A 12,062-nucleotide genomic window follows, 5' to 3' on the forward strand; every position below is an offset into this window, starting at 1 on the left:
TTTTTACACACACAAAACTGATTTACAAGTACAAAATATTTATGACCACATTTTGAGCCCACAGGTTATTTACATTATTATGTAAATAACAAAATAACTTAAAGCAAAAATTGGGAAACGTAAAGTCCGAAGTCTTTATATTAACGGCCATCAGTCAAACAATATTGTTTGCTCTGGGCAGTGGTGGTCCTAGCCTGTTTGGCGCCCCGGGCGAACACTCCCTCTGGAAGACTGAAACCCCCCCCCCCCCCCCCCCAACATACACACACACACACACACACACACACACACACACACACACACACACACACATAAAACATATTAAGGATTGTACATTAACATAAAGCTGTTGTCAGAATTCACCAGAGAAACACACACACATATGAAGAGAGAGAGAGTGCATTGTATGCAAACAGCCATCATAATTCTTCATACAATGAGAACAGGACGAATCAACAATTGACACTGACTAATTAATATTAACATCTGTAACATAATGTATTGTTCAGAGTTTACAATACAACTTTATTTGTATAGCACATTTAAAAGAGCAGTGGTACACCAAAGTGCTTTACGATAAAAAGGAAAATTAAGACAATAAATAAAAGACTATTAACAAAGTACCACATATGTCATCAGGTTAAGGACACTAATTATACAACAATAAAAGGGAATATAAGAACAAAGTTACTAAGAACAGATATAGCTAAAAGATAAAGTACATAAATAAGAAATGGAACCAAATATAAAACAGGGACGCTAACTAGATGGAAAAGCTATGTAGAATAAATGAGTTTTTAAACAGGATTTAAAAGATAAAACGGAGTCTGACGCACGGATAGCGATGGGAAGGTTGTTCCACAGATTCGGTGCAACCAGGGCAAAAGCACGGTCACCCCTCGATTTAAGTCTAGATCTAGGCTGAGCCAGGAGTGATTGGGCTGAAGACCTGAGGGCTCGCCCAGGGACATATAGACTAAGAAGATTGACAAGATAACGAGGGGCTGAATTATTTATAATTTTAAAGGTGAGCAACAATATTTTAAATTCAATGCGATATTTTATGGGTAGCCAATGCAACTCAATAAGAACTGAGGTGATAGAGGCATGCTTTCTAGTGCCAGTCAGGAGGCGAGCCGCAGCATCCTGGACAAGCTGAAGTCTGTGAAGGAGAGCGGAGTGAAGACCAAAGTAGAGGGAGTTACAGTAATCCAATCGAGAAGTCACAAAAGCATGAATGAGCTTTTCAAGATCTTTATGAGGGACATAGTGCTTAGCCTTGGCAATAAGGCGCAGTTGGTAGAAGCTAGATTTGATTACTGAAGACACTTGTTTGTTAAATTTGAAAGACCTGTCCAGCAGAACCCCTAGGTCACTAACTGAGTCAGAGAAAGAAGTGGCAAAGGAACCAAAGGTATCAGCTGGTAGGCCCCTAGGGATATGGTTGCCAAACACCACAATCTCCATTTTCTTTTCGTTCAGGATAAGGGAGTTGTCTGAAAGCCATTCTCTGACTTCTCTCATGCACTCGAGGAAGCAGTGCAACGAAGGAGCAATGTCGTCATCATCTAATTGAAAATAAATCTGTATATCATCGGCATAGAGGTGATAAGAAATGTTATATTTTTCAAAGATTAGTCTGTTACTGTTGCTATTTTTACCATTTCTTCTTGGAGCAACTGTAACCCACATTATTTCCTCAGGGATTAATAAAGTATTCTGACTCTGATTGTTTCAGCATGACCTGCCATTATTCAGTGACACATCTGCTTACCTGCATCTTTTGCTCGTTTCTCCTCCTGATGGCTTTGAACTGTTTTTGTCCATCTTGGTTTTCATTTTGCCCTCCAGTATGAACACAAGTCCCCCAACCCGAGGATCACCACAACATAACCTAACACACAGTTCACAGATTCACTTTGTCTAAGGTTGATTTCTGGGATTTCACACAACCCAGGATTCAAATCATGAATACATGATGGGCTTGGATTTACAACATTATGAATGAAATGTGCTCTATTTGGAAGCAGCAGGCCCCGCCCCTTTCGACGGGTTGTGTGAGACTTTAAATCATCAAACTGTAAATTATAAATTGTTATTGATCCTTTACCCCCGAGTCCTAAAGTGTAGATTTATTTTCTTACTCTTCTTATACATACTGTTTGTTTACTTGCACTGCTGTAACTGGAGCCTCGTCGTCTCGTCTCTCTATATGCTGGACTGTCTGTAGCAGAGATGACAATAAAGTTTACTTTGACTTCAGCAGCGCGCAGGCGCACCGAGGGCTCTGTATCATGATGTCTGGTGTTTTCGTGTTTGTTGGTTTGTTTTTATGTTGTTTTATTTTGTGAGTTGGTTATTAGACGCTGCTCCAGCCGGTCAGAGACTCCCCGCCGCCCCGCCCTCTCCTCTCTGCGCCGCCAGCAGCAGGCGCAGCTCGCAAACGGAGGGCGCCCTTACTCCCAGCAAAGGGGCGACAGAAAACCGATCGGTGCCTGTGACATCCCCAAAATGCGCTGGCTGATGTCGGGGCAGCATGAGTACGAGCATTTATTTATTTTTTGGCGAGGCCCGTGATGCCGCACCGGGCAACCGCCCGTGTCGCCCGTATCTAAAACCTCTACTGGCTCTGGGTCTAAACAGAGCGCGTTGTGTGTGACGTCTTCTTTTGCGCACGCGGCCGCTTTGAGCGTTCACACTAGAGCGCGTTTGCTGTCGCATTTTATTTGTAGTGTGAACGAGCAGACAAAAAAATCGGATTTGATCAAAAAATCGGAATTGAGCATCAAGACCTGCAGAGTGAACGTAGCCGCAGTTTGCTGAGTTTGCTGTGTTTGGATATTTTATGGGAAAATATTCTTGACATGATGAAAATAATATTCGTTACAGCAGAAGCGGTGTCTGCTTTACAAATTACTTCAGATGATTAAATTAACCTTGTTTTATTTTGTCTGTGCTCTCTTTTTATGACAACCGTTCTTCCTGAGTTACTTCTATGCTCTTTGTATATACGAAATTATATAAATGATACAGAAAACCAACAGTATAATTTATTGTGTCAAATTATGAATAAATAAAGGGTATTTTATTTTGAAGTGCCGCTGAGGAGACCGGAAGCATTGGTACGCCGGATCCACAACAAACATGGCGGACGGTAGGTTGATTGTTAGCCATTGATGGCGTTTTTCGTTGTAATTCGGGTTCTTTGCTCCGTGATTCCGGTTGATTTCGTTGTTTAATGGTCGCTTTGAATCTCAGCAGGTCGGTTTCCGCTTCAGGAGAAGTTAATTTGGCAGAAAAGAAGCGTTAATGCGGGGCTAAGCTAGCCCGCCTGCAGCGCGGCGCAGGCTCGGTGCCGATAACGGAGACAGCCCGGGAGAAACGAGCTGAGCCGCTCTTTGCTCCACTGGCTTCCTCCTGGAAACAAAGACGTTCAGAGATTTTCCTTCGACGGCGTTAATTCCGCAAACAGACTTGAAGATGTTCCGTTTAAAGTTCATCTACGCCAAACTCCATTCAGAAAATGTCCATTTCTGCGACTCTTCACTTCTCTGTATTTAAACGGGTGTATTTTTGCACCTGTTTGTTATTCCTGAGCTTTTTTATCAATCCGCCGGGGTCAGCATCGATACAGTTATAGATGTGAGTTAGTTTGTGCCAAACTTAATGGAAAAATCAGCCACTTTAGGCTCGTCTATCTGGCAGCACAGAGGGGAAACCATTTGTGTGGAGCTGAAATGGTTAAACCAGTCACGTGTTAATTGAATTTGACCACCTATGAATCAAATACAAGCAGGACTGATAAATGAATCGTTGGGGTGCTCATGGTGTCTCTGTGCAGCAGCTGCACGCACAGTTTTCAGCAGCTCTTCTTTGTGTTTCAGATCACACAGAGGTGGAGCAGTCCATGGAGGGACACACACCTGTGAGTAACACACACACACACAAACACACACGTGTGACCTGTTTCTCTGATCAAAGTGTTTAAAATCCTCCTACAGGTTTCTGAAAACCCACACGCAGAGTATGGCCTGACAGACAACATCCAGGTAAAACACACACAGACACACACAGCCCTGTGCTTGATGTGAAGCCTGCCGCAAACTCCCAGCATGCTTTTCTGCTGCTCCTCAGAGGACGGTGGAGAACGAGAAGGCGAGCGCAGAGAAGATGTCGAAGCAGAAAGTGGACCTGCAGGCGCTGCCGACCCGGGCGTACCTGGACCAGACGGTGGTCCCGATCCTGCTGCAGGGGCTGTCGGTGCTCGCCAAGGACAGGTACACACACACACAAACAGAGTTGGCAGCTTGCGACCAATCAGAAACATGGACATGTCTACCTGCAGCAGAACCGGAGTGAGCTGCTGTGTTAATAACATTTATTCATACAGACTGACGTACTATTAGCCTGCTGCACGAGTACAGATGGGCGGGGCTATAAGTGTTTCAAGAGCTCAGGAAGTGCGGAGCAAAGTTTGGAGTTGCTTCCTGGATCAGCGCTCCGGTGTAGAAGAAACAAACGCCTCGCTGGATTCTGAAATTTCAAACCATGTCCTCCCAAACAAGAGCAGGAGAGGTTTATTAACACATTGTGAGTGAAGAAGAAACACCCAGTGCATCATGGGAATCCCCAGCAGCCTACACCTATTGCAGCATAACTACGGAAGCAGATCCTCAGCAGTAGGGATAGTTTGTAATTCCGTGCTGGGCGACAGCTTCGGTGCTTCTTGTTTAATGGCGCTCTGATCGGCGGCGGCAGCGTGGTCGATGTGTTTGCCGTGTTGAACCTCGTCCATGTGTTTTCCACTCAGACTCCCAGAAGTGCTTCCGTGCGCCGCTGTGACCTGCAGTCTGCGCGAGCTCGTCCTGTCGTCTCATTCAGGAAATATTTACTCGTTAAAATTCATGTGTTGAACTTTCTGGTCTCACTCTGCCTAAAATGCCTCCGCTGAAGGTTTGTTTCCTCTTTCAGACCGCCGAACCCCATCGAGTACCTGGCTGCGTTCCTGCTGAAGAACAAATCCCAGTTTGAGGAGAGAAATTGAAGAGCCTCATTGGTCGAAGCCCGTTTCTGTTTGTTTTCTTTTTTTAATTAAAAATAAAGGATGTGAAAAACATACTGTCCTCTGGGCTTTTATTCTGAAAGGCTGATTTTGCTCTGTGCTACTAGTGAAAAGTTCTTTCAAACTTAAAGAGAAAAATTTGTTAAATGGGGTAAAAAAGATGAATAAAAACCTCATGAAGAGCGAGGAGGGGACGTAAGATCACAGCAGTTTGAGGAAAATGCTTTCAAGAATTTGTACGTTTAAAAACAGAATTATTTTCAAATATGAGATTTAACTGTTCTGAGATTTAAATATGAATGTTCTGGATGTTTGAGGGGGAAATGGGTGCGAACATTTGTTTAATGCAGTTTCCAGACAAATAATCTGGAACTAAATGGAAGCTTTAAAAGATGAAATCAGTTTGACAAGAAAAATAATTTTTATTGTAAGAATGATAACACTGAATACACGACAGGAAACCAAAATCAGGAGCCAAACAAGGCTAACAAACCAGATTATAATAAACTTTATTGCACAAAAACAAAGAACTGGAACATTTAAGACCCGCCCAGGTAGTGTTGAAGCTACAGCAGATTATTAAACATGGAATCATCCAGAAAGCACCTGCTCTGTCTCTGTACGGCGTCCCGCCAGGCCCAAAATTCAGTGTTTCTGTTTGCGTTCAGAAAACACATTAAAAAGAAAACGGCTAAAATAAATATGTTAAAGTTATAATTAGTCAGTTAAAAAAGAGAAAATTTTGTTTTCAGTTTGAAAATCTGAGCAGTGCTGCCACAAACGCACAATCATCCAGCTGTATGCTTCCTGTCTGCACAGCAAGTGGGAAACTGTGAGAACACTTTGTGCACGCCATCGGCTCCTAACAAGACGTTCACAGTAACCATGAGCTTGTTCAGCTCAGGCTGCTCTGAACACCCAGTGTCTCTGTTTTTTTACACTCTGGATCTGGATGATGTCACTGAGAGGGGAGAAACCCAACGCACTTGTTTACGAGAGCAGCCAATCAGAAAAGAGCCAGCGTAAACACCTGAAACGGCTCGTTTCAGACAGGCTGGCTGCACTGAGGTGCGGTGTCAGGTAAAGAAGGATGATTACGAACTGGGAATCATGCAAAGCTGCTGTGGGAGAATCAAAACACGGAGCTAGAAACGAGCAGAAGAGTTCCAGCTTCATTAACAGCAGCCTAATTATGTCAGCGTTACTGTTTCCAGCTGCGTGTAGGGACGGTACCTTGCTCAGGGGTACCTCAGGGTAGCCGTTCAGTGGAGTCGAACCCCCGACCTTCCGATCATGGGGCCACCACTCTACCTACTGAGCTATCCCTGCCTGTATGAAAGGTCAGAATAGACCCACGTGTGACCTCTGACACTGAAGCTGCAGGCATCTGTGACGCTGCGAGCGCTGCTGCAGCTGTTAATGATGAATTCGTTCTATGTTCAGGTTTATAATGTTTATAAATGTTTCAGTGAGGCAGCATCGCTGACGTACGCAGCCCCAACGACTCAAATACAAAGACAGGAAACCCAGTTTGCACTTTTATTTTTTAACCTTTTTTCCCTTCTCGATCAAAATTTAAATCCCGTCTTTTGTTTCATTCCCAGTTTTGTCGCTCTTGAAAACGAGACCTCGTGTCTCCTTTAGGTTTACCTGCTTAATTAAAGATGAAATAACAAAATAATAAGAATAACAAACATCCTTCTGGATAAAAGCGTGTCAGCAGGAAATACCCAATCACAGCGCTCAGCAGCTGCTTCAGACTCCTCCCACTTCACTTTTTAGATTCGGCCTCTCAGGGTTTCAGGTCATGGCCCTGAAGCGCTTCACTCAAAGTGAGCTCGTCCCTCAGGTAAGTTTCATTAGGTCACATGAACCAATCAGACATCCCACCTGTTTCCTGAAGTTAGAGCGATGAGCTTAAATTAAGTGAAGAATGACGGGAACGTCAGCCAATCACAGAAAGTGGTGGTGACATCACCATCACGGCTTCAGCAACACGACAGAGACTACAGACAGGGTTTAAATATCAGTCAGCAGGTGACGTAGAAACAACCTGAGCAGAAACAACCAGGTAACAGCCACGCCCACCTTCCACACACTCTTACATCAGTTCCTGTGGTCTGAGGACGAGCGCAGGAAACAATCTTTGTGCGTTGCATCAACAAAAGGCAGCAGTCCAGCGAGATAACGAAGAGGGGGGTGAGGTGGGCGGAGCTTTGTCTCAGATGTAAAACTGGTGAGCGGCCAGGTTGTCCATGAAGGGCTGAACCAGGAAGTCCGTGGAGAAGTAGAAGATGAGGCCGAAGGTGATGGAGATGGGCAGCGCCGGCAGAGCCTTCTTAAAGATGGCCAGCAGCAGCAGAGTGAGGCACAGACCCTGAGACACAGGTGAGACAGAGGCACAGGTGAGACAGAGACACAGGTGAGACAGAGACACAGGTGAGACAGAGGCACAGCTGAGACAGAGACACAGGTGAGACAGAGGCACAGGTGAGACAGAGGCACAGGTGAGACAGAGGCACAGGTGAGACAGAGGCACAGGTGAGACAGAGACACAGGTGAGACAGAGGCACAGGTGAGACAGAGGCACAGGTAAGACAGAGACACAGGTGAGACAGAGGCACAGGTGAGCACAGGTGCAGGTTTAAGTGAGGGAGTCCTGCGTGCCTGACGAGGGCCTGCGCAGCTCATACGATTAGTTTTACATGTTTGACGTCGGCTCCTGTTGATCTCAGGTGGAAACGTTTTACTTTTCATGTTTCATTAAACTCACCTACGTGTGATCGAGGATGGTGTGATGACAGAGGGCAGACAGGCTGTAACTCAGAGCTGTGAGGCGGGGCCGGGACACGCCGCCGTGGTGGCTGAGCGCCGTTGTGTCAGCGCGGGATTGATCTTTTTTAGAGACATCGAGATCCTTCAATGCTGTGATCTCGAAGGATCAGTCTCGACTGATTGAACTGGTTGTAAGTGAGAACCAGTGCATTCAGGTCCTGGGTTGTGTGCGCCCCTCGCCCGCCCATCGCCCTGGTTACCTGTTTTCTGTCCTGTCTGCGGCTGTGGTCGGCGTGGTTTCATCTAAAAAACTGTCTCAGTAAATATGGTTACGGTCGGTGTGTGCTGTTACTCTGACCCAGCTCAGGTGTATCCTGTCACCTGACCCTCCTCACAGCCCCGCCTCCCCGACCTCGGCTTCCTACTGTAAATGCGTTTAAATGCAAGTCTGTCCAAAACACAGAACATGCCAAAGTTTTGTTGCGTCACTTGTGACGTTTCTCTTACTAAATCAAAGTTAAGACTCTGAAGTTGAATCTAACGTCTGCGCACAAAGGATATTTTAACGTGTCCTCTTTGTGGCCACGAAGCTGTAATTCCTGCGCCAGCCCGAGCCCACGCCTGGCATCGTGGACGGGCGACGTCAGATTCTTGGTACACCTGATCCGGGTTGGTGTGACTGTAGACGCTGAGTTTGTTGTGGCGTAGATATCAGGGAGTCAAACGTAAAACTTACGATAAGAATGGCAACGAAGCAGGCGAGCGTCGTGTTCCAGTCGCCCCCGGTCGCCGCGGCTTTTCCAACCAGAACGCTGTAGAAGATGAAATCGCCGAGGCCTAGCTTCACGCCTCCTGCACACACAACAGAGACGCGTCAGAGAATTGCAGACGCCATTAACCTCGGACACCTGAGCGACGGCGGACTCACTGTCCTCCTCCATCTCGTCCTCTGGAAGCAACCTGGAGTGTCTGCTGGGAGGCTCCGCCCTTCCGTCGCTTTGCTCCACCTCCTCATCTGAAAAACAAAATGGCGTCCGAGCAGCAGTATTAGCTTTGTGGACGAACACACAAATGTGGAGATGTTATGGGCGCGATACCTGACCTGGTTCAGAGCGCTGAGTCTCATTGGGGCTCGCCATCCCCACCGTCCACACCATGGCGGCTGAACACAGAACAAAATGAAAGGTGATGTCATCGGGCTGCGGTTTTAGATTCGACCCGAGGATCGTGATCGCCTCAGGACGTAAGAGCGCTGCAGCGGCTCAACGTCAGAGTCTGAATCTGGTTTCATTATAGCGGAAGTTATCGTGTGACGGCAGCGTCACGGCCAGGAAGCCCTCATGAACTTGCGCTTCACGACGGGAACGTCTAAACAGCTGATTTACGAGTTTCTTATTAGCAAAGATCGAAAGGTTCCAGGAAGTGCTTCCCAAAAACCAACTTTCTGTTTCTGAGTTTCCCTTCGAGCTCGTCTCTGAGGCGCTTCCTCTGGGCGCTCCGAGACCTCAGAGCTGCAGACGGGAGGTCAGCAGAAGAAGACCTCGAAAGTTTGACCTTTAGTCGCATGTTCCTGAAACCTTCAGATTCCTCTTATAACGATCGGAGGAGGAAACAATCACAAACATTAGATAAACTGCAGAGCTGTTATTGATCGAGAACAGCTGCTGGAAGCACTCACAGGAGTAGATGAGGGCGGGGAAGATGGGCTCGTTACGCTCCTGAGCCGTTTCCACCAACATCCTGAGAGGACCTTTAGGACTGAGGACGGCCACCAGGTCTGCAACAGCACAAACAACCTGAGCAAAGCATGATGGGAAAACAGAGCAGCACCGCCGCTTGGAGCCGCCAGGGAGCTCTCCACGACCCCCGCCCCCAGGTCTGAAGCCTCCACTCACCGTAGACGGAGATGGCACCCAGGATGACCCAGGCCGACCACTCGGGCAGGTATTTGATGAAGACGAGGGCCATGAGGGCGCTGATGAGGATCAGGTAGGCCTGCTGCAGCTGGAGCGGGCCCTTCCAGTGGATGCAGATCATCCCCACCGCCCCGAAGTTCCAGATGATCACGCCCACCGTCGGGTAGTCCATCGCCAGGTTGTACGTCCTAAACACCTCCCTGGAAATCGGAAAAAGCAACACGAGCGTTGAGACGCTCCGTGACAAACGTTCTGCATCACGCTGTGGCGGCAGTATCCAATCACAGGACTCACCCCAGGTACATGAAGCTGAACCAGAAGAGCAGCATGAGGGAGGACAGGATGAGCCAGCCGTGGATGAACTGAACAAACACATCAAAGTGTCACTTCCTGTACTCGAATGCAACGCTAGTCTAGCATGCAGACGGAGTAAGCGATGGTGGGTCAATCAGTAACACGACAAGCAGCAACGCTCGGCGAGCTCACTACATCATCAAGTGTTTTACGGTGCGCATCATTTCCTGATATGGACGTCAGCGGGATGAACGTTCTTTCAAAGTGCGTTACAAACGTTTCACCAGCAGTGGGGGGAGGAGGAGTTTTCTGGGGGGGGTCGGCTTTCCGTTCCCACTAAAAACAGGCTGCATGACATCACATGTGACATCACAACACGTCTGCACTCAGCAGAAACCTCGGACGTCTCCTTCATCTACGTGAGCAACAGGAGAGGCGGGTGAATATGAGGAGGAGGAGGAGCTCACCTTGTAGCAGCGATACTTGTACAGGACGACCAGGAAGATGGTCATGACCACGATGACGCTGATCATGATGATGGTGTTCAGGACGGAGTTGAGGAGGCGGCGGCCAACGGAGGAGGTGTTCTCCGTGAACGGCGTGTAGATCCTGCGGAGAAAAACATCACAGTTAGCTGACAGGGGAGGAGGTGGCGGCGTGTGGCGGCAGGAGCGAGGACCTACAGCTGCTGGTCCGTCTTCTCCATGTAGAAGCTCACAGACTTGATGGTGGCAACCACGACGACCATGCATAGGGTGACGGGGATGAAGAGCATGATGACGTGCTTGGCGCCATACTTAAGCGGCTCTTCTTCCTCAGCTTCCACCTCCGGATCTGACCCGCCGCCGTCTGCAGCGGCCGCCCCCGGCCTCCTGCTTATCCCCGCCTGCACCAACAGAGGGCAACACATGGCGTCAGCGCAGCGGGACACGTGGGAATGAAACACTGGAGAGACTCAGTGAACGGAAACTGACCTTTAACCTTTTGGTTGGAGTGCCATTGGGGGGCGTGAGGTCTGAGTCCGGTATGTAGGAGGGGAGCGCGGGAGACTCGGACCGGACCAAGGCCGACCTTTCGTTGTAGATGTCTTCATCGCTGTCGGAGGCGTTCATGGCGTTCTGACTCTGCAACAACAGGAAACAGCACAAATCATCTGACAGGGCGAAAAACCGACGCAGGAACGCGATGACGGTCCACGATGACGGTCCACGATGACGGTCCACGATGACGGTCCACGCCTGCATCTGGTCCCTTTCTGACAAACCCGCCTACGCTTTTTAAAAAAACTTTTATAACCAGCAGCTGAGACCTGCAGTTCCTCTGGCGTCCAGCAGGGGCAGCACTGTCATCCCCACAGACTTTGGTCTCTGTAGGTGATTTCCTGTGGGGCACCTGCACCTGACGAAGCTGTTTAAATCGCAAGCTTAAAGTTTGCATTACTGGGGGCGTGGCGTGTGTTTGATGACAGGTGGCTGTAGCCGTCTGTCCCTCTATGGACTCGTGTCCATCGGAGCGTCCTCAGCTCGACTACACCGTCTCCAACCTTCTTCAAACCTTCGGTACCGCTCGTCTCCACCCGTGGATGGTGGAGCCCGGGATTCTAACCACCACCTGTCTCTGTCCTCGCACATGTCCACCCCACCTGTCACCTGTACTTCCGAGAGCCCCTCACATTAAACGTGAGTTCGTTTTTTCTCCTCCGCTGATGAATTCACGGCATTACCGGATCTGTCCGCTTCAAACCAGACCGGCTTCGGTGCGACTGACTGCGGCACAAAGTGCGCCTTTTCCGCTGTGACTGCGCTTTAACGGGCGGCTCTGTCCGCACACGGAAGCCATCGGAGCGATCGGTGATCGATAACAGCCAGAAAAAGCGAGTTTACCTGGATCACAGCGGAGACACCACAGCAAACACCGATCAGAAGACCCGGAAGAAGGCAGTCAGCTGACCCGCACAGCACGTGACCTGCCGCTACGTCACAGTATAGTTTATTGGCGGTTGTCAAAGAGCAAAG

General features: G+C 48.4%; 2 protein-coding genes across 4 annotated transcripts; one reads left to right on the top strand and one right to left on the bottom strand.

Annotated features, from left to right (window-relative positions):
• The first annotated feature begins 2,262 nt into the window (after positions 1–2,262).
• Positions 2,263–5,116, top strand: dpy30 (dpy-30 histone methyltransferase complex regulatory subunit). 3 transcript variants are annotated; one of them, XM_026169615.2, is made up of 6 exons: positions 2,263–2,540; positions 3,097–3,154; positions 3,885–3,925; positions 4,002–4,049; positions 4,135–4,277; positions 4,972–5,116. In XM_026169615.2, exons 2-6 carry the CDS (start codon positions 3,145–3,147, stop codon positions 5,042–5,044), a joined length of 315 nt encoding a protein of 104 aa, XP_026025400.1. In that variant the 5' UTR covers positions 2,263–2,540; positions 3,097–3,144; the 3' UTR covers positions 5,045–5,116. The 3 variants fall into 3 exon arrangements, with proteins under 3 accessions (XP_026025400.1, XP_080158380.1, XP_080158381.1); XM_080302254.1 differs by lacking the exon at positions 2,263–2,540 and having other exon boundaries at positions 3,145–3,642; XM_080302255.1 differs by lacking the exons at positions 2,263–2,540; positions 3,097–3,154 and adding an exon at positions 3,157–3,261.
• Positions 5,117–5,464: 348 nt separating this feature from the next.
• psen2 (presenilin 2) lies at positions 5,465–12,062 on the bottom strand. The gene is made up of 11 exons (XM_026169583.2): positions 11,931–12,062; positions 11,022–11,171; positions 10,731–10,933; positions 10,515–10,656; positions 10,048–10,115; positions 9,733–9,953; positions 9,516–9,614; positions 8,940–8,999; positions 8,766–8,852; positions 8,574–8,689; positions 5,465–7,439 (listed from the first exon to the last, which is right to left on the bottom strand). Exons 2-11 carry the CDS (start codon positions 11,157–11,159, stop codon positions 7,284–7,286), a joined length of 1,290 nt encoding a protein of 429 aa, XP_026025368.1. The 5' UTR covers positions 11,160–11,171; positions 11,931–12,062; the 3' UTR covers positions 5,465–7,283.

This window comes from Astatotilapia calliptera, chromosome 6 (genome assembly GCF_964374335.1).
Source record: "Astatotilapia calliptera chromosome 6, fAstCal68.1, whole genome shotgun sequence".
NCBI lineage: Eukaryota > Metazoa > Chordata > Actinopteri > Cichliformes > Cichlidae > Astatotilapia > Astatotilapia calliptera.

Bases quoted from the DNA above. Each gene is read 5' to 3' on its own strand.
- dpy30 (XM_026169615.2), top strand. The intron at 3,926-4,001 runs GTGAGTAACACA...ATCCTCCTACAG, and splicing joins CCATGGAGGGACACACACCT to GTTTCTGAAAACCCACACGC. The intron at 4,050-4,134 runs GTAAAACACACA...GCTGCTCCTCAG, and splicing joins GCCTGACAGACAACATCCAG to AGGACGGTGGAGAACGAGAA.
- psen2 (XM_026169583.2), bottom strand. From the start codon at position 11,159: ATGAACGCCTCCGACAGCGATGAAGACATCTACAACGAAAGGTCGGCC. The intron at 9,000-9,515 runs GTGAGTGCTTCC...TTCTGTGTTCAG, and splicing joins CCCCGCCCTCATCTACTCCT to CCGCCATGGTGTGGACGGTG. The intron at 7,440-8,573 runs GTAAGTTTTACG...CCTGTGTCTCAG, and splicing joins GCTTCGTTGCCATTCTTATC to GGTCTGTGCCTCACTCTGCT.